This window comes from Melanerpes formicivorus, unplaced genomic scaffold (genome assembly GCF_026170545.1).
Source record: "Melanerpes formicivorus ecotype bairdi unplaced genomic scaffold, bMelFor1.0.p_v2 SCAF_22, whole genome shotgun sequence".
Classification (NCBI taxonomy): domain Eukaryota; kingdom Metazoa; phylum Chordata; class Aves; order Piciformes; family Picidae; genus Melanerpes; species Melanerpes formicivorus.
Window position 1 is genome coordinate 5,372,548 of NW_027142374.1, and position 24,993 is coordinate 5,397,540.

At 46.5% G+C, this 24,993-nt stretch overlaps 1 protein-coding gene across 2 annotated transcripts in view; it reads left to right on the plus strand.

Moving 5' to 3' along the window:
* LOC137447939 (vascular endothelial growth factor receptor kdr-like) overlaps window positions 1-24,993 on the plus strand; it is a 153,283-nt gene that overhangs the window by 37,173 nt on the left and 91,117 nt on the right. For both annotated transcript variants that reach the window (XM_068151957.1, XM_068151958.1), the window contains exons 2-4: window positions 2,778-2,874; window positions 9,078-9,292; window positions 24,839-24,966. In XM_068151957.1, the coding sequence (XP_068008058.1) occupies window positions 2,778-2,874; window positions 9,078-9,292; window positions 24,839-24,966 (440 nt within the window). The remainder of the gene's footprint in view (window positions 1-2,777; window positions 2,875-9,077; window positions 9,293-24,838; window positions 24,967-24,993) is intronic.

Below are 24,993 nucleotides of genomic sequence, written 5' to 3' on the forward strand. Positions count from 1 at the left end.
AAGTTGAGGGACATCCTTCTCCTCTACTCTGCCCTAGTGAGGCCAGTATTATGCCCAGTCTGGGCTTCCCAGTTCAAGAGAGACTGGCAGCTAACGGAGAGAGTCACACAGAGGGCCACAGAGATGCTGAGGGGCCTGAAGCATCTCTGGAAGAGGAAAGGCTGAGAGACCTGGGACTGTTGAGCCTGGAGAAGAGCAGCCTGAGAGGGGATCTGAACAATGCTCAGCAGGAGCTAGAGGGTGGAGGTCATAAGAATGGGGCCAGACTCTTTTTAGTGGTGCCCAGTGACAGGACAAGGGGCAATGGGCACAAACTGGAATCCAGGAGGTTCCATCTGAACATGAGATAAAACTTCTTCACTGTGAAGGTGCTGGAGGCCTGAAGCAGGCTGCCCAGAGCAGCTGTGGAGTCTCCTCTGGAGAGATTCCAAAGCCATCTGGATATTGTGACCCTGGGCAAGCTGCTGTGGGTGATCCTGCTTCAGCGGTGGGGTTGGACTGGATGATCTCCAGAAGTCCCTTCCAACTCTCACCATGCTGGGATTCCATGAAAGGTGATGCTGCACTCTGCACATGTCCTCCTGGCTGTGTTTAGGAATAAGGGTGCTTCTCAAAAGCAACACGGGAGCTGCAGGGCTGGAAGCCACTGGCTATTTTCCTTTTTTTACTATTACAGAGCAGGTTTTAGGTACTGCCACACTAAATAATGTCACACAGATGAACTGGTAGGAGTTCATGTTGGCCAAACTCCATCTTCTTACTCTGCAAAGGACTTTGGAGATAGAGCTGTCATCAGTTATTTAAAACTGTGGGGGAGATATCTCTGGTGATGAAGCAACAGCCAGGACTAGTTTGAAGTCTCAGCTAGAGGTCTATAGGATAGGCCAGTGTGCCTTCAAAGGGAGTCCAGGATCATCCTGCCTGGGCACAATCCCCTTTGGGAAGGATTCTCTGGTGCTATGAGATTAGCTGGCATCCACTGTGAGTTTCAGTGGCTCCCGGAAGAAGTCAGACTCTCCCAAGTGGGAGTGATTCACTCTTTACACTGAGAGAATGTGCCAGGGTAAGAACATTTTACTCAAATCCAGCAAAAAAAAAAAGGAAAAAAAAAAAAAGAAAAAGAGAGGAGAGTTGAGAGGTGGGAGGTAAGAAAATCACTGCTTCAGCCAGCTGAAAAGTTAAACCCTAATGTTTCTCTTTTTGCTCGATATGTTATCTTCACTACTCTGCTGAGAATAATGCCTCTGCTAGAAGCCCAGCTAAGGATTTCTGGCTTATCAAGTTCAAGGCAAAAGAGAAGATAGAGATTTGAAGAGCAGGAGGGGAAAGAAAACATACAGCTTTAATGTCAGAGCTTTGGAAATTGAGATACTTATCTAAGTCTGTTTTCTCCTTTCCTTGATTATGTTACTTTGAATTTGGACAAGGAAACCAGCCTGGTCAACCTCACTTCTGTTTCTTCTCTGTTTCAGCTTATGAAAATTATGTATCATAGATGTGTACTCAGATATGTGCCTCATTGCAAATGGTTTCATATTCAAAAGGCATTTTCTCAGCCAGGAGATAATGATGATGAGAGAGACCTTTATCAGTAAGGACCATTGTTAGCAAATGCTTTATTATTTAAGAGCATTGTTGTCAGAGACCTGACAAACCATGTCACATGAGCACTGGTGATCAGAGAATTATAGCATCATTTAGGTTGGAAAAGAGCTTCAGGAACACTGAGTCCAACCAGTAACCCTACTCTACAAAGTCCACCACTAAGCTATATTTCCAAGCACCACATCTACACAGCTTTTAAACGCCTCCAAGGATGGAGGTGCCCTCCACCACCTCCCTGGGCAGCCTGTTCCAATGCCTGATCTCTCTTGCAGGAAAGAAATTTATCTAATATCCAACCTAAACCTTCCCTGACACAATTTCAGGACATTTCCTCTCCTTCTATCACTTGATGCTAGTGAGAAAAGAATAATCCCCACCTGACTCCAGGCTCCTCTCAGGAAAGTATATAGAGCAATGAGGTGTCCCCTCAGCCTCCTCTTCTCCAGACTAAACAGCCCCAGTTCCCTCAGCTGCTCCTCAGCAGAGCTGTTCTCCAGCTTTGTTGCCCTTCTCTGGACCTGCTGTGCAGGAGGGCAACAATAGAAGGTGGCCCTACAGATGGTGTCCACTGCAGATTTGCCTTGGAGCATCACACCAGGAAACAGCTACGCTGCCCATGGAGCAAGCAGCTTGCTATGAAGTTCAGAATGGAGTATTTGTGCTTTGGAAAACAGCAGGTTTTTGATTTGTTTTTAATGCAGCAGATGCTTCACAGTGGTGAATCAAAGAGCTGCTCCCCAGAATTATTGTTTTATTTTCTTCCACTGATTAAAATGCAATGTGTGAGCTCACACATCAAATTATTTCTCTGCCTCTTTCCACTTTTATATGCATGTAAAATCCTTTTGAAATGAGTCTGTTCTCCTAAATCTGCAATAATTCAGTAGTAATGCTAGCTCTGAATAAAAGGAGAGAGGAAGATCACCAGCAGAAATGCAGTTACTCAGTGTTAGAAAAGAAAGAGGGGAATAAAGGAAACTAAAAAACAAGCTAAAAGGAGCTCACCACTTACACCATGCTCAACTGAAGGGCATCAGTGTAAATGCAAGCACTGTGTGGGACCCCAAATTAGGAGCTGTTTACAAAACAGCAAGCTTGCCTCAACTGTATTATGCTTGCTCTAAGCACCCTGAATAGCCTCTTAATGATGATTTCTTCTTTCTTTGGATCAGGTCTAGCGGAGGATGAATTCTTTGAAAAACCAACCCTAAGCATTGCAAAAAACCACATTGTCCTCTTACCAGGAGACACCCTCAAAATAAAATGCAGGTAAGGATTGCTCCAGCAGGGCTGGGGTTCTTCCTTTGTCTTGATTACCTTGGCTTCTGGGTAGGGTAAAGCACAAGCTGCTTCCCAGCCAGCTGGGACCTGGTCGTCTTCACCTTCTGCATGGATCAGAGTTGGGTGGGCTGTGGGAGAGCTGGGAGGAAAGTTTCAGGTCAGCAATCAGCTTGGCCAGATTCTTTATGCTCTAAAGGGGCCCAAGCAAAATCCTGAGTCAGCACATGGGAAAGCTGGTGGGAGGGAGATGGACCATGTGCTAAGGACATGGCTGGAAAACTCTTCTCTGAAAATAGGGTCAGATTCAGCCTCTCTGCAGCTAACATCACTCTCACTCCCTGTCCCTAAGCAAATGACAAATTAGATCACTGGGGCATGTCATTAGCTCTTTACATACACATATATGAACTTCAACTTCCTAACCTCAAATACCATCCAGCCTCCAAGCTGACAGTTAAATAAACAGCAGTTAGCATGTGTACATTCACAGACCTGACCTGCTCAAACATATCATGTTCTTCAAATCAAAGATAAGGACTCAGGAAAAAAAGAGACTGCTGAGACCCTAAATTATGGCAGCTCTGAAGTTCCTGGGCCAGAGTGCAAAAAAAAGAAAAGCAAGAAACAAGCCAAATGTTGCCACTGATGTGTGCTGGCAGGGAGATGATGGTCTGGAAATGGGGGATATAGCATTTGGTTATGGCTGGCTGGCACACAGCAGCATATCATATGGAGAGTCAGGGCACCTTGAGCTGTAGCCTAGGGTGCATTCAGAAGACTGTGAGCAGCATGCCAAGGGAAGTTCTCCCCATCCTCTACTCGGCCCTAATGAAGCCATATCTGCAGTACTGGGTCCAGTTCTGGGCTCTCCAGTTCAAGAGGGACATAGAACTACTGGAGAGAGTCCCGTGGAGGCTCTGAAGATGCTGAGAGGACTGAAGCATGTCTGCAAGGAGGAAAGGCTGAGAGCCCTGGGGCTGCTGAGCCTGGAGAAGAGCAGCCTGAGAGGGGATCTGATCAGTGCCCAGCAAGAGCTAGAGGGTGGAGGTCATAAGAATGGGGCCAGACTCTTTTGAGTGGTGCCCAGTTACAGGACAAAGGGCAAAAGGCACAAACTAGAACCCAGGAGGTTCCACCTGAGCATGAGAAGAAACTTCTTTGCTGTGAAGGTGCTGGAACCCTGGAGCAGGCTGCCCAGAGAGGTTCTGGAGTCTCCTCTGGAGAGTTCCAAACCCAGCTGAACATTGTGACCCTGGGCAAGCTGCTGTGGGTGACTCTGCTTTATTAGGTGGTGTTGGACTAGAAGATCTCTAGAGGTGCTTTCCAATCCCACCCTGCTGGGATTCTGTGATTCTGCATCAAGAAAAAAATAATCAAATTGCTCACACAAAAAGCCTCAGCCTGAGCTGTACATAGATGTTGCTTGTTCTCAGTGTGATTTATACACCAAGCTACTTTAAGAGGTTGCTTTTTAAATTCTTATGAGTGTTGCAGGAGAGAAAGATGAAGGTAACACAGACTCTCACACTTTCTCTCTTTCACAAACACATTATTTTTACACCTCCTTGCAAAGTCCCCTTTACTGTCACCACTTCGTGGATCGTTTCTTGCAGCAGAAGTTGCTGGAAACAATGAAAGCAGTGGGAAGGTGAATCTAAGCTGTCCCTTCTGATTTTTGTCCTAGTCTATTCAATTCATTGTTCTAGTGGAAGGCCAATTGACTCACACTGTGTAAAGCTGTGATGTCTTCTGGAGTGGAAGGCAGGGTTTTTTTCCACATGCTTCCAGCTAGCCATGTGGCTTATGAGGTCAAAACAACCTTAGAGTAGTATTTTTAGCTTGGCAAACAGCAAGCATGATGGCAATAAAGTCTAACCAGTCCTTTAAAATCGAGAGGCGGTGCTTCATAAAGCACATTATGTGGACACGAGCCCAGTGTAGTGCTCCAGGCCAGTGACATCAATACTCCCCAGCAGCACTCCATCCACTGCCATTTGAAGCTGTAGGAACATGCTATTTTTCTCCCATCACCAGATGAAGAATAGATGAAGAAATTATTAGCACTTCAGACCCGAATTGCTTTATGGATGCAAAGCGATAAATCCACATGACAGCTCTGGGAAACAGAGAAGTACGTTAGCATGGGAGCAGGGCCCTGGAGCACTTCAGTTCCCTGACTCAGGACTCACAAGAGCTGAGAATAGAAGCTAGAAGTGTGATCTCTTCATATTTGAGTGTAAGAGTCCCTGTATCAGGTCCTCAGTCTGTCATCTGCCTTTGTGACACACCAGCATCTTCACACACATAGATGAGCTCTGGGCTGGTCCAAAGGGAATCTGAAATCCTTCACACGTCCAGGGGATATTAGGACTGTGCAGAGCACAGCATGAGCTGGGAACTGCTGAAGATTGTGGTAACTCTCTGTGAACATCCCTTCTGCCTTAGACTCCATTTATTTGAGGTGCCCAGAAGATCAAAGGAGATTCTGCCCCTATTCTCTGCTGAGACCCCACCTGCAGTGCAGGGGCCAGCTCTGGAGTCCTCAGTTCAGCAGTGACATGCACCTGTTGGAGCAGAGCAAGAGGAGGTTACAGCAATGATGGGAGGGCTGGAAGCCCTCTGCTATGAGGGCAGGCTGAGAGAGTTGGGGTTGTTCAGTCTGAGAAGAGAAGGCCCCAGGGAGACCTTCTGATGGCCTTTCAAGTCTTAAAGGGGGTCTACAAGAAAGCTGGAGACAAATTTTTGAGCAGGGTCTGTTGTGACAGGACAGGGGGTGATGGTTTGAACCAAGAGAGGGAGATTTAGACTAGAGAGAAGGAAGACCTTTTTGATACTGAGGATGGTGAGACCCTGTGCCAGGTTGTCCCTGGAACCATTGCAGGTCAGGTCGTTTTGGGGCTCTGAGCAACCTACTGTAGTTGGAGATGTCCCTGCTGACTGCAGTGGGGGTGGACTAAATGACCTTTAAAGTTACCTTCCAATGCAACCATTCTATGCTCCATGATTCTATCATTTCCTGATTTTTGGCAGCTGGGCCAAAGCTACTGCTGTGACTCCCCTCTGTCAGACATCTGAAAATCACAAAGCAATAGCTAAAGCCTTCATCTTGTTCCATCAGGATAAAATAAGCAGAAGGAAAAAGTGGGCAACATGTAAGGAAGCCCAGGCATGGGAAATCTCTGACCTGCTCTGCAGAGCCACTGCTGTGGATTTCCAGCCCTTATGGACACCAGACTGGGTGATGGTAGAGGCAGGGACATGGTGACCTGCTGGGAGTGGAGTGTCTGAGTGGCATTGTTCCATATTCCAGACCAGGAGTTCCATTATTTAATAGAGGTGGTCATTATGCCATTAATGACGTTAGTGAGGCAGGGGAAAAGCAGTGGGTAGGGACCTCCTTGTCAGAAAATAATTCAGCTCTCTGAAGGGCAGGAAGCTGCTCTGACGGATGAGGTGGGGTTGTTCAAGTCAAGAGAGCATCCAAAAATGAGGGTGAGGCTGATCACCAGAGAGGATATTCACACTTTTCCCACTGCTCTCCTTCAGCTACATGCTGGGAATAACCTCAAGAGTTCAGCCCCGTGTCCACATCATCTTCAGGAAGGCAACAAAAGGACGGGCAGAAACAGGAGCCAAGAGGATGTTTGTTTAAGTGTCACTAAATTTGCTGGCAAATGTCTGCCTTTATTGCACCTACTGCACCACCACAAAGCCACTGGCATCAAGAGAATGGTTGGAGTTAGTAGCTAACTGGAAACTTTACACAGCTTGCTCATTAGATACGTTAGTTATTGGCATCTCTACACTGAGTCCGTGTGTCTAGACCGGATTTCTCCCCCATGACACTCAGATGGGGAAATCCAGAGGCTCTTACTCCTTCCTCAGCTCAGCAAATGCTACTGGATCAATGGGAATTCACTGAGTGAAAAGGGGTGGGTCAACCCCCTGGTCTTTGGACCCCCCTGGCTTCTCTTTGTAAGCACAGAAGAACTGCCTCCCTCCTCTACTAACTTCTTGCCCTGGAAGATCTATGGACTATTACCCCCCATACTCCGGTAGTTTCCACACTGACCACCAAAACCCACTCTGCTACAATAGGACCATAATCTCCATCTCATGAACACACAGATCCTGTACTAGAACATCATCAGAGCCCTCAAAGTATACACAAGCAGGAGAGAACTTCAAGAGCTCTTGCTGTGATGGTGTGGCCTGATGTTTCCAGCACAACAGGACTAACATAACCAGTGCCATTTACTGAGATAACTTAGATCAGTCCCTAGATCAGGTTGGAAGAGACCTTTGAGATCATCAAGTCCAACTGCTTGCCTAAAGCTCACAATCCACCACTGCTGCTAAGCTACTACCACTAAAGCATGTCCCTCAGCACCACATCCACGTATCTTTTAAATGCCTTTAGGGACAGTGACTCAACCACCTCCCTGAGCAGCCTGTTCCAGTGCCTGAAAACCCTTTCTTGTGAGCAAATTTTCCCAAACACCTAACTTGGCACAATTTGAGGTTGTTTCCTTTTGTCCTGTCATTTGTTGCACTCCACCTCACTCCATCCTCCTTTGAGGTGGTTGTAGAAAGCAATGAAGTCTCCTCTCATCCTTCTCTTCGGAAAACCAAACAAACCCAGTTTCCTCAGCTGCTGCTCACAGGACTTGTGTTCCAGACCCTCCACCAGCCTAGCTGCTCTTCTTTGGACCTGCTCCAGCACCTCCATGTCCTTCTGGTAGTGAGGGGCCCAGTCCTGTAACAGGTTAGGAAAAGGTTTTGCTTTTTGTTGAACTGCATGGGACTGCACCTGACATTAGCTGTGATGACAGATAAGACAATGAATGGGTGAGGTGGGTGAAATGGTCTACCAGCTGCCTGGGGGGCATTATGTTCTGACTGCCATGGCAAGGTGAGCTGGGAAAAAAAAAATGTCTGGAGCAGATATTCTATGATTTGTAATCTGATTAGTTCCAGAGCCTTCACAAAAATCAAGACTGAGTCACTGCTGATTAAGCAAGAAAGGAGATGTGAAGTTACATAAATGTTCTCTCTCCATTCAGCCTCAGTATAAGAAAATCTAAGCTAATTTAGCTGATAAAGTATGCAAAGTCCTCAGCTTGGAAGAAACATCTAATTTTATCTGCTGCTCTCTAATGTTTGAAGTGGGTAAAATAGAGTGTTAGAAAAACAAACTCATTTTCAGAGAGTCTGTTAAAATGAAAATGAAATGTTCCTTCAGGAGCTAGCTTGCTACAGTTCCCACAGAATATCTCAGAGAGGTCTTCTACTCTGGTGAAGAATGTGGGGTGACCCACGTTAATTCTTGTGGGTGGAAACAGGAGCACCCAGTAAGCTTTAGTATTATATTATTATATATCAGCTAGTGATAGGGCTAGGGGGAATGGAATGAAGCTGGAGGTGGGGAGATTCAGGCAGGATGTGAGGAGGAGGTTCTTCACCATGAGAGTGGTGAAGCCCTGGAATGGGTTGTCCAGTGAGGTGGTTGAGGCCCCATCCCTGGAGGTGTTTAAGACCAGGCTGGATGAGGCTCTGGGCAGCCTGATCTAGTGTGGGGTGTCCCTGCCCATGGCAGGGGGGTTGGAACTAGATGATCCTTGTGGTCCCTTCTAACCCTGACTGATTCTATGATTAATTTCCAAATGACACTGGGAAATCATTAACAGTTGGCCAGAAGGAAGCCCAAATTTTGTCTGAAGTCAGGACTCTACCTTGAATCACACAGAATGCATTGGGTTGGAAGGCACCCTCAAAGGACATCTCATCCAACCCTCCTACAGCCAGCAGGAATATCCCCAACTAGATCAGGTTGCTCAGGGCCCCGTCAAGTTTGCTCTTGAATGTCTCCAGGGATGGAGTCTCAGCCACATTCCTGGGCAACCTGCTCCAGTATTTTACCACCTTCATAGTGAAAGACTTCCTCTTTATGTCTAACATAAATCTACCCTGTTCCAGTTTCAAACCATTGCTCCTTGTCCCATCACCACAAACCTTTCCAAGCAGTCCCCCGCCAGCCTTCTTGTAGGTCCCCTTCAGATGTTGAAATGTAGCTCTAAGGTCTCCCCAGAGCCTTCTCTTCTCCAGGATGAACAGCACAAAGTCTTTCAGCCTGCCCTTGTAGGAGAGGTGCTCCAGCCCTTTGACCATCCTGTGGTGTGTTGTGTTGACAGGGGAGCACCATCTGTGAGCTGGCTTTTGAGGGGGGAGCAGAAAGAAGACCCGAGGGTGGACATCATTAATTGTGGCAATAACAACACAAGGCAGAACTGCAGCATGCTTGTCATCAGGAAACTCATAGCCAACGACACCGGTTACTTCACCTGCACCCATGATGATGACCCATCTAACGAGGAGCTCATGGCCAAGATTTATGTGTTTGTTAAAGGTAAGACCTTCACTTCATTTTGGTGTTATTGCTGGGGATTTTTTGCTGCTTTGTTGGTTTTGGTATTTTTTTGTAATACAAGTTGTGTTCAACTGTAGTATCTGTAGCAAGCAACCCAACTGAGATGCTTTCACTAATCTCACCTCCCCACTGGCCCAGCACTAGGGCAAGCACCAGCTGGGGCATTTGGAAGAGGAGAGATGTATTTGGATTTTCATGACAGATGAATTCACAGGGACACAGATGTGAGAACCACAAATGACACACTTTGTTCAGTTCAAGACTTCAGGTCCCATCTAGATTCATGCTCCAACACACTCATTCCTTTAAATCTCTTTTCTTTTACTTTCCCTTTTAACATTAAACTTTTTTACCCCAAAGGGTTTTTCTATCAGAGCTTTTCCTAAGATGCACCTTGAATACCCAAGCCCTCTTTTCCTGCCTTTCCCTCCCTCCCCAGGCAAGAAACTCCAACATCCTTTGTAATTTCTCTCTCCCCCACACCAGACCCTTCACCATCTTTGTTGCCCTTCTCTGGACATGTTCCAGCAACTCAATGTCCTTCTTGGAATGAAGGGCCCAAAACTGAATCCAGAATTTGAGGTTCAGCCTCACCAGTGCCCAGTGCAGAAGGACAACCCCTGCCCTAGTCCTGCTGACCACACCATTGCTGATCCAAGCCCTGAGGCTGGTGTGCTGGTGGCCTTGTTGTCCACCTGGGCAAAGGATGGCTCATCTCTTGTTGGCTGTCAACCAACACTCCCAGGTCCTTTTTAGCTGGGCAGTTTGCAATCCCTCTGCCCCAAGTCTGGAGCATTCATGGGGTTCTTGTGACCCATGTGCAGGACCCAGTACTTGGTCTTGTACTTCATACAACTGACCTTGACAAACTTCAAGAGGTGATGTCCATCCCAAGGGGATTGTGCTAAGCCCACATTCAGTGGGAAATTCAACCTCTGTGCTCCCAGGTGAGCACGCCTCTCTGATGCCTGTGGATGACATTTTCCTCTCCCCTTATGTCTGTTGAAAATAGTGCCTTTCTACCCTTATCCTGCTTTCCCAGCAAGTCTCCTTCTTATCAGAAAAGAGTTTTTTGGTGTTAGTTCCTGCAGTCGTTTATTTTTTCTCCCTTTCTATTTCCTTTCTCTGATTTTTTCTTGTTACTCTAAGCCCTGGTTGCTTTATCCACCCTAGCTCTTGCGCTGATCTGTTTCCTTTTCTCATTACACCCCACTCAAATGCCCCACATCTCATATTGTTAACCCAGCCCAATGCCTACGAGTCAGGAAACAGCACATTGAAAACTCAGTTCTCCTGATTCAGTGCCCTGGCTGCCAACCCAGACCTTCCTTACTCTATGGTGGGAGCACGTGCAGGAAATGTTACAGATCTTTTGGGACTGCCTGAGCATTTTCCTTCAGAAAATATCTCAAGCTATGAAATGCTTGTTGGCAATGCACTTGTAATAGTGCTAACCTAACAACAACAAAAAAAGGCAGGATGTCCCCTTGCTCGCCTGAGATTGCTGTGCCAAAGTCCTCCTGAACAACAGCCCTGGATGGCTGCTTTCTCTAAATCACCTTCCAAGATTGCCTTCTCTCAGCTGCTATTTGTGTCATATGCCCTTTCCTGCTCTAAAGGCTCATACTCAAAAGTTACTGATGGAACAACTTAAGGAGGCAAGATTTGGACTGCAGATTAGGAAGATATTCTTTACAGTGAGGATGGTGAGATACTGGAACAGGTCCCCCAGGGAGGTTGTGGATACCTCCTCCCTGGAGGTGTTCAAGGTCAGGTTGGATGGGGCCTTGAGCAGCCTGGTCTAGTGGAAGGCGTCCCTACCCAAGCCAAACCATTCTATGAATCTATGAGTCTATGAAAATAAAGCACTTTGTACTATGTCCCCCATGGGTGAAGTAGTAAGAAAAGCAAGTCAGCGAAGATCCCACTGGCCCATGTCCCAGCAAGCCCCCTGCTTGTCCACCCCAAAGCAGAGCTCTGCCACAGCAGCTCAGTTTATAACCTTCCAAATGCCTACTGGGATCTGGGGATCAGCCAATCTGAGGAGGCTGCATGGCCTTGGTGAACAGAGTTATTTGTACCTCAGCATGGATGATGTCTTCAGGGCATGCTCTGCCTCCCATCCACTGCCTGGGGATATTTGTCTCATAGAATCATTTTGGTTAGAAGAGACCTTTAATTAAGATCATCAAGTCCAACCATTAACCCATCACTGCCAGGTTACTAATAAACCATAGCACCACATCTCCAAGGCTTTGAAACCCCTTCAGGAATAGGGACACCACCACTGCCCTGGGAAGCCTGGGGCAGGACTTGAAAATCTTCAAGGGGAAGAAATAGTTCCTCGTGTTCAATCTAAACCTCCTCTGGCATAACCTGAGGGCACTTCCTCTTGTCCTATTGCTTGTAATGTCCAGACAGTGTGTGCATGTCACTGAGAAACCCATCAGTTGTCTCCAAATGAAGAAACCCTAAGTGCCCTGTGAATGCCAGAGTAGGGTGAAGTTCAACAGACATCTCTCTGGATGTTTTGTGGAGAGAGCAAGTACTCAGCAGGGGCTCAGTTTATGAGACTGAGCCAGGTGGAGTGAGAAAGCATTGCGCCAGACCCTGAAGGCTGGAGATTCCTCTGAAGTTACAAGCCATTATTGCCAAAAAAGGAAGGGGAATGGTATTTTTCCCTTCATTCCTGGCCTGCTGCTTGACACTAAAATGAGAACATGATTGCCTCGGAAGCCCTGCTTATGGGCTATTATTTCCTGTGCTTGCCTCTGTTTTTGCAGCCTCCCTGGTGGAGTCTCTAAGCTCTGTCACAGTCTGGCATTCAGCAGCTCTCCCGCTCCAACCCCTTGCCGGTGCAATTGAGCTGTGACCCCTGCACATCAGTCAGCTCCTAAGGGACTCAAAGGCAGCAGGGTCAGGCACCAATGCCTCAGCTGTGCACAGAGAGCCTGCAGGGAGGGAGAACTCAGGATCTTTATCCTGAATCATTGTTCCCCAGCCATTTGCAGCTTCCCGCTGCAGCTGCAAGTCCCCAGGATAGCCATTAAAAGGCAAGACAGCCCCCTTTCTCCTGTTGCCCATCTTGTTGTTGAAAATACAATATAGCTTAGGGCTGGAACAGAAATAATTGGGTGGCTCTATGAAAAACTTTGCTGCAAAGGTGCCTGCTTGCAGAGGTTGTGGAGTCTCCTTCTCTGAAGAGATTCCAAATTCACCTGGATGTGTTCCTATGCAACCTGACTTAGGCAACCCTGCTTTAGCAGAGGGGTAGATGATCTCCAGAAGTCCCTTCCAGCCCTCACCATGCTGATATCCTGGGATTCTGTGTTTTCAACCACATAGTTTAGCTTTATTGCCACTCTGAGGGATAACCTCTGTGGGGTCTGGTCAAACATGGAGCTGCAGCAGTAAGAGAATCCAAGTAACTTTGGTGGCTACTGTCAGAGAAGAGGGTGACTGGAGGACACACTCCTAAGTTCGCAGGACATGCTGCCTCTGCTGAGCCAGCAGCAGTAAAGACAAGTCTTCACTGCAAACCTGCTGCCCACGTAGGAGACTACGTCAGAAAGTCTCATGTGGACAGCATTTCCCCTGCCAGCACTGCCAAAGCCAACTAGCCAATGTCATTTGATTCCCTCTGTCCCTGCAGTTATCCTGCCCAACCACATGGATACTTCCCTGTGAGGAACAAACTCACTTATGAGGACAGACAGAGTTGGCATTGTTCAGCCTGCAGAAGAGAAGGCTCCAGGGAGACCTTCTGGTGGCTTTTCAGGACTTCAAGAGGCCAGAAGAAAGCTGGGGACAGACTTTTGAGCAGGGCCTGTTGTGAGAGGACAAGGGGTGATGGTTTGAACTAAAAGAGGGAGATTTATACTGAAGAGAAGGGAAAAATGTTTGACTCTGAGGGTGGTGAGACGCTGGCCTAGTTTGCCCAGATGGTAGATGCCCCATCCCTGGAACCATTTCAGGTTGTTTGGAGCTGTGAGCAACCTGCTCTAGTTGCAGATGTCCCTGCAGACTGCAGTGGGGTTGGAACCAGATGAGCTTCCCCCTTCCACCAAACCAGTCTGGGATACTATGATTATCTCAACCTTTGGAATCCCTGTGCCAAAGGAAAGGACAGACAGGGTATTTTCTGTTAAAGCAGAAGGAACTCTCTCTGCAGTGTTTCCTGGGGCACATACAAAATTTAACATGGCTTAGGGAAGCATTTAAGAAAAGATAAATCACAAAGATTTGCTCCACCTTCCCCAAGGGCTATCCCAAGCCCCAGCCTAGACAGAAGCCAAGACTTGCAGCTCTCAGCTATTTGAAATACTGTTACTGTCAGCAAAGGAACCATCTCAAACTAAGCCAGTCCTCAGGGTGTCAGCTGGAAGAGCTCTGTACCAGCTGAAATGCTGCCTCAGCTCCTGCAGTGGCTTCTCCTTGCAGCCCTTAGCTCTGTGCAGCAGTAAGGGATTTGCTGCACCTCTTTGCACCACTCCCTCAATGGATCACTGGGAAGGGCCATAAGCTCAGTTCTGGTTTGCTTCTCTCCAGCAGCAATTTGTCACAGATTCATAGAATAGTCTGGGTTGGAAGGGACCTTAAGGATCATTTAGTCTCAAGCCATGGGTACAGACACATTCTGCTAGACCAGGGTGCTTAAGACCCTGTCCAACCCAGGCGTGAACACTTCCATAGAGGGAGCATCCACAACCCCTCTGGGCAATGTGTTCCAGTGTCTCACCACTGTAAAAAATTTGTTCCTAATCACCAGTCTAAATCTTCCCTCTTCCAGCTGAATGCCATTGCCCCTCATCCTATCACTACAAGCCCTTGTAAAAAGGGCTTGTTACTGTGGTAACTGGAATTGGTCTCATCTTGCCAAATAGTGGCTAGAAAAGTTCATCCAAGTTTCAAAGCTGTGCTTTGACTTCACATACACCACTGTTGTGCTAGGACTGCAGGGCTAAAGGCAGATATGGAATGATCAAGCCAGCAACAGACATCCTCTAGCATTTTTTATGGTATTCTCTTTCCTGAAAGAATTATGGCCATGAGGAGATTGTACTACGGTGGGTGTCAGCCTCTTCCCCTGAGGAACTAGAGATAGGATGAAAAGAAATTACCTCAGATTGCAGCAGCAGAGGTTTAGCTTGGATATTAGGAAAAATTCCTTTACTGCAAGAGTGGTCAGGCATTGGAACAGGCTGCCCAGAGAGGTGGTGGAGTCATCATCCCTAGAGGTGTTCAGGGAATGTGTGGACATGGCACTTGGGGACATGGTTTAATGGCCATGGTAGTGTTGGGTTGAAGGTTGGACTTGATGATCTCACAGATCTTTTACCATCTTAACGATTCTATAATAGAGCTGGGTCTCAAATAATGACTTTGGAAACAGGAGTCCCACCTCCTCTGACCAAGATACTACAACTGGCACAAAATGATGAGCCAAATACACACCAGCTTTGGCTGCTGCACAAGGGTCCAAGTACACTAGGGAGGAAGCCTAGTGTGCCTAGTGTGATTCAGCCTTTGAATGTGCAGACTGGGGAACATTTTGACAATATCTTCCTAACCAGAGCAATTTGGTTGCTGGTGTTCCACCATCTCAATGAGCTAGCAACATTGCAGGACTGAAGGAATAATTTCTTTCCATACATTTGGGCTTCAGCACTGATATTCTCAGGAACACAGTGTAACTAGAAGACACTCCTGCAAAGAATTTGTGTTGTGGCTCCTGCTAAGCTTCACATGGACACCATGAAGCACCAGAACTGCAGGCTTGACCCATGGTGCAGTCCTGCCAGGAGTCCAGAGCACAAGAACTGGAAATCATATTTGAAGCCAGACAGACTTCTATATGGGAGCACATGTCCTGTTTAGGCTCTTCTGAGGGAAAAAGGGAGATGCATCCAAGCATCTTGTCCTGTCAGAGCATGCATCTCACCATCTTGTCAGCTCCAGCAGCAAGGCACCCCCAAGACAGAGTAGGAGCTCTCCCTTGCTACTGGAAAGACAGAGTTGTGCAAGTACTGCACCAGGGTAGAGTGTCAGATCAACCACTGACTCTTCTTTATCAAACAGTACAGACCCTTCCTCACCAATCTGAAAAGGATGGAAGTACATGAAAGCACTTCTCCCATGAGATCATAGTTTGGTTCTGATGCTCTTTGAAGCTGATTTCTGCCTCTTTAATTCTCTTGGGAGTTCACAGAGATAATCTGAATGTGAGAAGCAGAAATGCAGGGCCAGGGTGACAGCCCTGATTTGGGCTTTGGCTTGTTTTCCAGAAGATATTGCCAGTGAGAACAGAGTTGGAGCTGCAGTTCTTTCTTTCAGGCTGGAGGCACCCAGACAGCTACACTTGCTGCCAGACACTCAGCAAGCTGAGATAGGCGAGTGCTGTCCTGTCTGCTCAGCGTGGAGCCCAGCAGATAAGCTGGCTGTCTGCACAGACTGGTGGAAGGCTTTGGCACCAGGTCCTAGTTAACAGTGTTTAGGGTCATATGATGTGGGAATAGAGGCTACGTCACTCTGCAGGACTCTCTGTTAAGTATTAAGAGCTGGGTCCAAGGGAAAAGTAAGATGCTTTCCATTCAGAAACAAGATGTTCAGTATCTAAAGAGGGTTTGGAGCACAAGTCCTGTGAGCAGAGGCTGAGGGAGCTGGGGTTGTCTAGCCTGGAGAAGAGGAGGCTCAGGGGAGACCTTATTGCTGCCTACAACTACTTGAAAGGAGGCTGTAGCCAGGTGGGGGTTGGTCTCTTCTCCCAGGCAAGCAGCACCAGAACAAGAGGACACAGTCTCAAGCTGCACCAGGGGAGATTTAGGCTGGATGTTAGGAAGAAGTTCTTCCCAGAAAGAGTGATTGGCCATTGGAATGTGCTGCCCAGGGAGGTGGTGGAGTCAGCATCACTGGAAGTGTTTAGGAAGAGACTGGATGAGGCACTTGGTGCCATGGTTTAGTGGATTAGTTGGTGTTGGGTGATGGGTTGGACTTGATGATCTTGAAGGTCTTTTCCAACCTGGTTAATTCTATTCTATTCTATTCTATTCTATTCTATTCTATTCTATTCTATTCTATTCTATTCTATTCTATTCTATTCTATTCTATTCTATTCTATTCTATTCTATTCTATTTGGAAGTGGAGGAGCCATGTAAGATATGATGGTGTGTCCTGGCACTAAACCAGGGGCAGCACTGGACATCCCAGCAGGATGATGCAGTGAACTCCTCCTGCTCATTGATAAAGAATTTCTAGATGAAAGCCACAACCACAGACACATTTCCCCCACTTCTTCCTTCCCATTTCTCACCCACTGAGTAACTGCTAATTGATGAGCTTTACTCAAGGTTGTAGGAGACATTACTAATGATGGGACTGCAGGTAGATCACAAAATTGGAAGGGGCCCTCGAATGTCATCCTGTCCAACCCCTTTGTAGTCAGCAGGGAAATCTCCAACTAGGTCAGGTTGCTCAGGGCCCTATCAAGCTTGACCTTGAATGTCTCAAGGAATGGTGCCTCCACCACATCTCTGGGCAATTTGTTCCAGTATTTCTCTACCCTGGTAGGTAAATATGATCTGGTTAATATCATAGAATCATGATAAATTGGTTTGGGTTGGAAGGGACCCAAGAGATTATGAATTCCAACCCCACTGCCATGGGCAGGGACACCTTCCACTAGACCAGCTATTTTCTCCAGAATCTGATATTGGAGTCTTGAATATCAGGAAAAATCTCTTCACAGAAAGAGATATCAAACATTGGAATGGGCTGCCCAGGGAGGTGGTGGAGTCACCATCCCTGGAGGTATTTAAAAGATGCATGGATGTGATGCTGAGGGATGGGGTAGTAGCTTAGCAGGAGAGGTTGTGAGTGGTTAGACCTGATGATCCCAAAGGTCTCTTCCAACCTCAACAGTTCCATCATTGTATGCCTGCCCAAAATCTAGTGTGTGAGGAGTCAGAATTTATGAACTCTTCTGGTGCTTGAAGCACAACTTCAGCCAAAGCAGGGAGACTTGGGTTTTTTAAGGAAGAAGTCTTTCTCCATGACAACTTTTATTTGTTTGGCAATGAGAAGCACTTTGCTTCCACAGAGTTTGGAAGTAACACTTTTTAAGGTAATATTTTTCTCTACAAATATTCCTATGTTTCTAACAGTAATCTCCAGGGGAAGAATGCATTTCATTTGACCAAAGCAGAATGCTTCATGTTGACTCAGAATGGCTTCTGGGGCTTTTGCAGTCACTTTTGTTTTGCCTACAGATAAAATATTCTGTTTTCTGCTTCATCTATATTCCACCACCAATTCTTTTCATTACCCTGCCAAACTAAAAAGTCCTTTATTTTGAAAGATCCATTTTAAAACAAGTGACTTGAGAAAAGTTACCCCTGTACCTAGAAGAAGCTTTGATGGGCTACCAGGAGGAATACAGCAGACTAGACCTTGTACAGCTTTCCAAAATACACTGGCCAAAGCATCACTTACAGAGTCAGAGGACCAGAGAATTGTTTTTATTGGAAGATCATCAAGTCCAACTATCAAACTAAGACCACCATGGCCACTAAGCCATGCCCCAAAGTGCCATGTCCACACAGTTCTTGAACATCTCCAGGGATGGTGACTCCACCACTTCCCTGGGCAGCCTGACCGCTTTTGCACTGAAGAGATCTTTCCTAATATCCAACCTAAACCTCCCTTGGCACAGTTTCAGGTCATTTCCTCTTGTTCTATCTCCTCACATTAGTGAGAAGAGACCAACCTCCACCTCACTCCAACCTCCTTTCAGGGAGTTGTAGAGAGCCATGAGGTCTCCCTACAGCCTCCTCTTCTCCAGACTGAAAAACTCCAGTTCCCTCAGATGGTCCTTTTAAGACTTGCAATCCAGACCCTTCACCAGTTTTGCTGCTCTTCTCTGAACCTCCTCCAGCACCTCAATGCCCTTCTTGTAGTGAGGGGCCAAAAGCTGAGGTCACTAGTGTGACCTCACCAGTGCCCAGTACTGGGGCACAATCCCTTTCCTACTCCTGCTGGCCACACTATTTTTAATGCAGGTCAAGGTGCTGTTGGCCTTCTTGGCCACCTGAGCATACTGATGGCTCATGTTCAAATGGTTGTCAGTCAGCACCTGCAGGTCCCTTTCTGCTGCTAATGATTGTATTACTGCACATAACAGATTATAAACCTCCCCTAAGCATTTTACACCTTGATGAAGGCAAACTTCAGGAGGGTTATGTCAAAAGATGACCTTAAAGAACTTGTGAAACTCTGTCCAAGCTTCCCAGCTAAGGTATGAGACTGAATGAAGAAAATAAACTGTGAGGGTGAGAGGATTATCTTTAGCAGGCACAAAGCAAGGAGCAAAATGACAGTTCATAGACATGAAGAGCCATAGATGTCTGTCCTCAAAGGCCACTTAGTGCTTATCATGTCTGTGTGCTGATGGATAGTCTCTGATGGGAGAGGTGATGTTCTCTCCACAGCTTTAGATATGATACAAACATCATGTGACAAATTGCCATCACTGGGTATGAAACGTGAGCAGAAATGACAAGCACCCAAAAACCTGTACAAAAGCCCATGTGTGTGTCTCAGGAGGTTGTTTTGAACTCACAGGAAGATGAAACAACGCTGAAAAGTCAAGAGCTGTAGGAGAGAGCTTGATTCTACAACATGCTGAGTTCCTGAGGTGCAATGCTGAGGGTTCTCAGGTCCCTCAGCTTTCTCATCTGGCAGGATGTGCTGTGAGTGCCCTGGAGAGCAGGATTTAAATGACAAGAGAACATGAAGTAACAACAGACCACCACGTTCTGGTAGATAGTCAGAGTCACAGAATCACAGAATGATGAGGGTTAGAAGGGACCTCTGGAGATCATCGAGTTCAATCCCCCTCCCAGAGCAAGCTCACCAGGATGGCATCCAGGCAGGTTTGGAATGACTTCCAGATACAGAGACTTTCCCACCTATCTGGGCAGCTTGATCTAGTGCTCTACCAACCTCAAAGTACAGAAGTTCCTCTTCATGTTGAGATGGAACTTCCTATGTTCAAGTTTGTGTCCATTACTCTTGTCCTGTCACCGGGCACCACTGAAAAAAGACTGTCCCCATCTTCCTGACACCCACCCTTGAAGTATTTCTAAGCATTGAGGAGATCCCCCTCAGTCTTCTCTAGGCTAAAAAGCTCCAAGTCCTTCAGCCTCTCTTCATAAAAGAGATGTTCTGGTCCCCTAAGCATCTCTGTAGCCCTTTGCTCTACCCTCTCTCAAGCCTGTCCTTGAAAGGTTGAGCCCAGAACTGGACACTTCTACTATCACCAAGCCAAAGAACAGATGTGACTAAGAGGCCCCCTATGGAAGTTCTTCACAGTAAGGGTAGTGAAACACTGCAACAGGTTTCCCTGAGATGTGGTGGAGGCCCCATTCCCAGAGACTCTGATGGGGCCCTGAGCAGTCTGATCTAGTTAAAGATGCCCCTGCCCACTGCAGGAGGGTTGGACAAGATGACCTTCGAGGGTCTCTTCCAACCCAATGCATTCTACGGTTCTATGATCTGTGCTCACATGCTGTCACTGCAAAGGCTTGAGGAGCCTGGCATGTACTCCAGACAATTCCTATTACACCTCTGAGTAAGAGGGACCCTCCCCATGCTCATCTCAAGCAGCAATTAATCTCCTCCTAGACAGAGGGAGGATTTAAACATGAAGGGCTTCACTGCCTGAAGGTAACAATGCTCTTGTAAGCACTTGACCTTTGAGTGGCTCTTGTGTGCGGCATGCTTGATCTTTCTCCTGGCTCTGTGGCTGTGGCTGGAGCTCAGATCCCCTTCCCCGGCACCATCCTGCTGCCTCTGCTTCCTTTGCTCTGCTGTTTGTGTTCCCTCCTGAGCTGTGCTGGGTAAACAGTAACACCCCGGTCTGGTACAGCTTCCTGCAAACTTCCACTGACCTGCAGAGCCAGACAGCCAGTCTGAGACCAAAAGGAAGGGACCTTACCCTCTCCTTGGAGCTGCTGCTGTAGCTGATAAGTTCCTAATGTGCTACAGTTCTTGTGTTTCGCAGACTCACAGAATCATTTCAGTTGGAACAGAACTTTAATCTTTGAGTCCAACCATTTTCTGCCTCTACCAAAATCTAGTGATAAACCATGTTCCTCAGCACCACATCTCTGTGTCTTTAAACACCTGCAGGGGTAGTCTGCTTCAGTGTTTGAGAACTGGTTCAGCTAAGAAGTTTCTTCTAATGCCCAAGAACCTGCAGCCTGAAAATTATCAATTTCTTCACATATAGTGAATTTAGAAGCCCATAGCAAATTATTGTGGTTAATTATCCTATGGGAATTGACGGATGGTTCTTTATGGCTAAGATTCATAGTGTCCTATTGAGGTTATACCTGGAGTACCAGGTCCAGTTCTGGGTTCCTCAGTTCAAGAGATACAGGGAACCACTGGAGAGAGTCCAATGGAGACTAGAAAGATGCTGAGAGGCCTGGAGCATCTCTGTGACATGGAAATGCTGGGAGCCCTGGGGCTGTTGAGCCTGGAGAAGAGCAGCCTGAGAGGGGATCTGGTCCATGCTCAGCAAGAGCTAAGGCAAGGGTGAGTGGGGGTTGGAAGGGGTCAGACTCTTCAGTGGTGCCCAGGGACAGGACAAGCAGTAATGGGCACAAACTGGAACCCAGGAGGTTCCATCTTAAAATGAGAAGAAAATTCTTTGCTGTGAAGGTGCTGAATCCCTGGAGCAGGCTGCCCAGAGAGGTTGTGGAGTCTCCTTCTCTGGAGAGATTCTAAACTCATCTGGACATTGTGATTCTGGGCAACCTGCTGTGGGTGAACTTGGCATTGAACTGGATGATCCTTTCCAACCCCCACCATGCTGGGATTCTGTGATGAACAGAACTCAGGATGGACAAATGTCCAAGCTCCAAGGAAATTCTCTATTTTCATCAAGTGTTTCTTTGCTGAGGATTTTTTTTCCTCAGAGTGCAGTGCTGGTAACCACAGAGAGGACACCACCTGCATTTCCCATGCCTCAGCTCTCCAAGTCGCAACAGTTGAGTGCCATTGATTTACTCCATCTGGAATTTCAGATATTCCCTGAGGCTGAGGTTATCATTTTTCAAGAAGAGCAACCCTGTCCCTTTTGTTTCAAGAAGTACTGTCTCTGGGAGACTCCTTTACAAGGAGCTAAGCGATTGCTGATTAGCTTAAGGTGGTGAATGTGTTTGTAAAGCTGGCAGTGACACTCCTGATGTTCCAGCAGATCATTTTTCCATGCCACAATCAGTGTGAACTGCTTAGGAATTTCATGAAGGACTGAGGCTTTTTTGTCTGCACAAACCATACCAGAGGTATCAGCTGGCAGTTGATTAGTTCCCTATTCACTATTTATTCTTTGTCATTCTGTTAGGATCCAAAGCTGAGCCACTTGGTATTTCCTTATCTGCTAAGTGAACAGTCCAGCTGCCTAGAAAGTCCTCTTGCTTGGAATTCTCCTTCCCAGTTTCAGTGGGGGGTGGCTTGCTCCTGCTTACTTGGGATTTCAGAAGAGCTGGAGTGAAGCAGAAGCAGGCTGCAGGGTGCACAGGGGGTTTGCTCGTTTCTTCTGCCATCTGCTCCACTTCATGATATTACTTTTTCTTTTGCAAGGAGCTTCAGAGTTAGGGAGAACAAAATAAGCCTCGCTGACACACCAAGGATTATTTAGTGATCTTCACCTGCAGCTGCTTTTCCTTTCAATCCTAGTCAGGGTCTCACCATTCTGAGTGTCAAAAATGTCTTCCTTCTCTCTAGTCTAAATTTCCCTCTTTTCATTCAAACCATCACCCCTTGTCCTGTCACAACGCACCCTGCTCAAAAATCTGTCCCAGCTTTCTTGTAGACCCCCTTTAAGTCCTGTAAGGTCACCAGAAGTTCTCCCCGGAGCCTTCTCTTCTCCAGACAGAACAACCCCAACTCTCTCAGCCTGGCCTCACAGCAGAGAGCTTCCAGCCCTCCCATCATTGCTGTGACCTCCTCTGGCCCTGCTCCAATCAGTCCATGTCTCTGCTGTGATGAGGACTCCAGAGCTGGCCCCAGCACTGCAGGTGGGTGTCTCAGCAGAGAGGAGCAGAGGGGCAGAATGCCCTCCACAGACCTGCGGACCATCACAAGACCTCACATAGTACAGAACGAAATAGGGAGCAAAAGAGACCCTTGGTAGACAGAGAACATTCTTTGGTCTAAGGCTATAAACTGCTACATCACTGAGATAGCCCAAATTATAGCCAGCTTCTCACTGCACCAGGCTCTAAGAAACCTCACTTACTGTAGGAAAGAGAAGGTCCAATAAAATATAAACCCTTTTCCCACTTATTTTTTTTTCAGAGTGAGAATGTTTCCCATCAGACTCAACATGCACTAGAGATCGACAATCAAGTGCAGCTCAAACCATCTTCTCCTTCCCCAAACCAATTTTTATCATCCAGAAGCTGCCTTTTACTGTTACTAATTGCACAGTGATTTAAAACACTATTAGATTTCAAATGCTGATGGGAGAAAGTTAGATTTATATATTTTGGCTGCCAGTTCAGCCTGGAGCTTCTGATCTGGGATAGTGTAATTCTAGCTACTGGCAAGACATATGGCAATTCAGGTGCAGGCTGCTATTAAAAATCAATCAGGAGTGAAATATGGCTTTGGTTGCATAACCCTGTGAATTCCTGCTTCCTCTTTTGGTGTCTTATTTACAGATGAAAAAAAAGGAGATTATTATTATTATTATTATTAGGCCTGTTGTGAAGCTGGAAATTTGGTAGAGGTCAGTCTTGAAGGTAGGGAGAGATAATGGAAAAGAATAGGGATAAATAATGATTTTACTCCCCCTAAACAGGAACTATTCTGTTTCAGCTAAGATATCTCAGTCATTGCATATTTCAGTATTTTCTGATGGTTTAGGATTATTTGACTTTTGCTTAGCTGCCTTCTTTTGTTCAGGTTACTTTTTAAACAAACAGGCCTGTTCTGAAATTCCCTCTAAAAACACTGGCAGAAAGACTTTTCAATTCAATGTCTCCATCTTTTCAGCCAAAACAATTAGCCAAAACTTGATCCAATGCAAACTAAACAGAGAGGCCATGGGACTGGGGAGGTGCTGGCACTGCTGTGACAGTGCTTTACCCCTGTGGAGCTCCACATGAAGGTTAGTCCCTGTCCATGGACTGCAAGTGTGGTCAGGCTGCCCAGGGAGGTGGTGGAGTCGCCATCCCAGGAGATGTTCAAAGAATGAGTAGATGTGGCACTTCAGGACATGGTCTAGTGGCCACGGCAGTACGGGGGAGAAGTTTGGACTTGATCTTAAAGCAATTTTCCAATCTTAATGATTCTGTGATTCTAAGAATATGAAGTCAAAGAATGCTTTCTAGAAAAATCTCAGAGGTTTTAGGGTTTCACAATAATAATTGGAATTTTCTGATGACCATTAAAGTATTTGTAGAAAGAAGAATCAGTGAATGAGACTCAGCAGCTTTATTAACTTTAACTACCTCAAGTTTCTATTTATTACTATTGTAGATGTATATTTAGTCTGATTTATTGTGCTAGATCTGTAGAAAATCCCCCATAGTGTGACAAATTTTCTTCACTGTTAGGTTAAACAGATTATTCTTGCCTAGCTTTGAATATCATGAGCCTACATCCCCTTTTTACACGCTTTCTGCAGTATTCTAGAGATTCTCATTTACAGAAAGAAGCTTTTTTCTTCCAGTAGATTTGCATGAACTGATGTAAACCTACTGTAATACTTCCCTGCTGTGTAATTCAGGAGTGCTACAGAAAAAAATCAGAGCACTGGGGAAAGAATCAACCTCAGCACCGTGAAGATCCATGGAGCTGATTTATCAACTCCATTTTTACAGATGGAAAATGGATAAGGAAAGGAGTTTTTGTAAGATTACACTGAAGACTGAGCAAATAGGGTTAGAAATAGGCTAGTCTAATTCTTGATAACTTGGCAATAATCCTTAGATGACAGTGTCATTTGCAGACTAGCAAGAACGAGTCTTATGAGGAGTGGCTGAGAGAACTGGGGTTGTTCAGTCTTGAACAGAGAATGCTGAGGGAAGACCTCATTGCCCTCTACAACTGCCTGAAAGGAGGCTGGAGTGAGGTGGGGGCTGGTCTCTTCTTCTGGGTATCAGGTGATAGAAGGAGTGGAAATAGCATTAAATTGTGTCTGGAGGTTTGATATGAGGAGCAGTTTTTTCCTGCAAGAATGGTCAAGCATTGGAACAGGCTGCCCAGGGAAGTGGTGAAGTCGCCACCCCTGGAGGTGTTCAAGAAACATGTGGACTTGGCCCTTTGGGACATGGTTTAACGGCCATGGTGGGTTTAGGTTGAAGGTTGGACTTGATGGTCTTTTCCAAGATTCTAAATGTGACTGGATGTCTCGTTAGATGAGCATGTCTATGGGCAGTTAGCAGCTCAGACTGGTGGCCTTATGGCCATCCATCAGCAAGGGAGTGACTTTGAAATCACTGTTCTTTTCCCTGCAGACTACAGACATCCATTTGTGGAGATTCACCCGGAACATCCCGAAATAATCTACATTTTAGATGCTAAGAAAACAATTGTTGTCCCTTGCCGAGTTACCTCGCCAGATATCAGACCTAAGCTTACCCAGGTAAGTGGCTGCTCCTGAGACAATCGG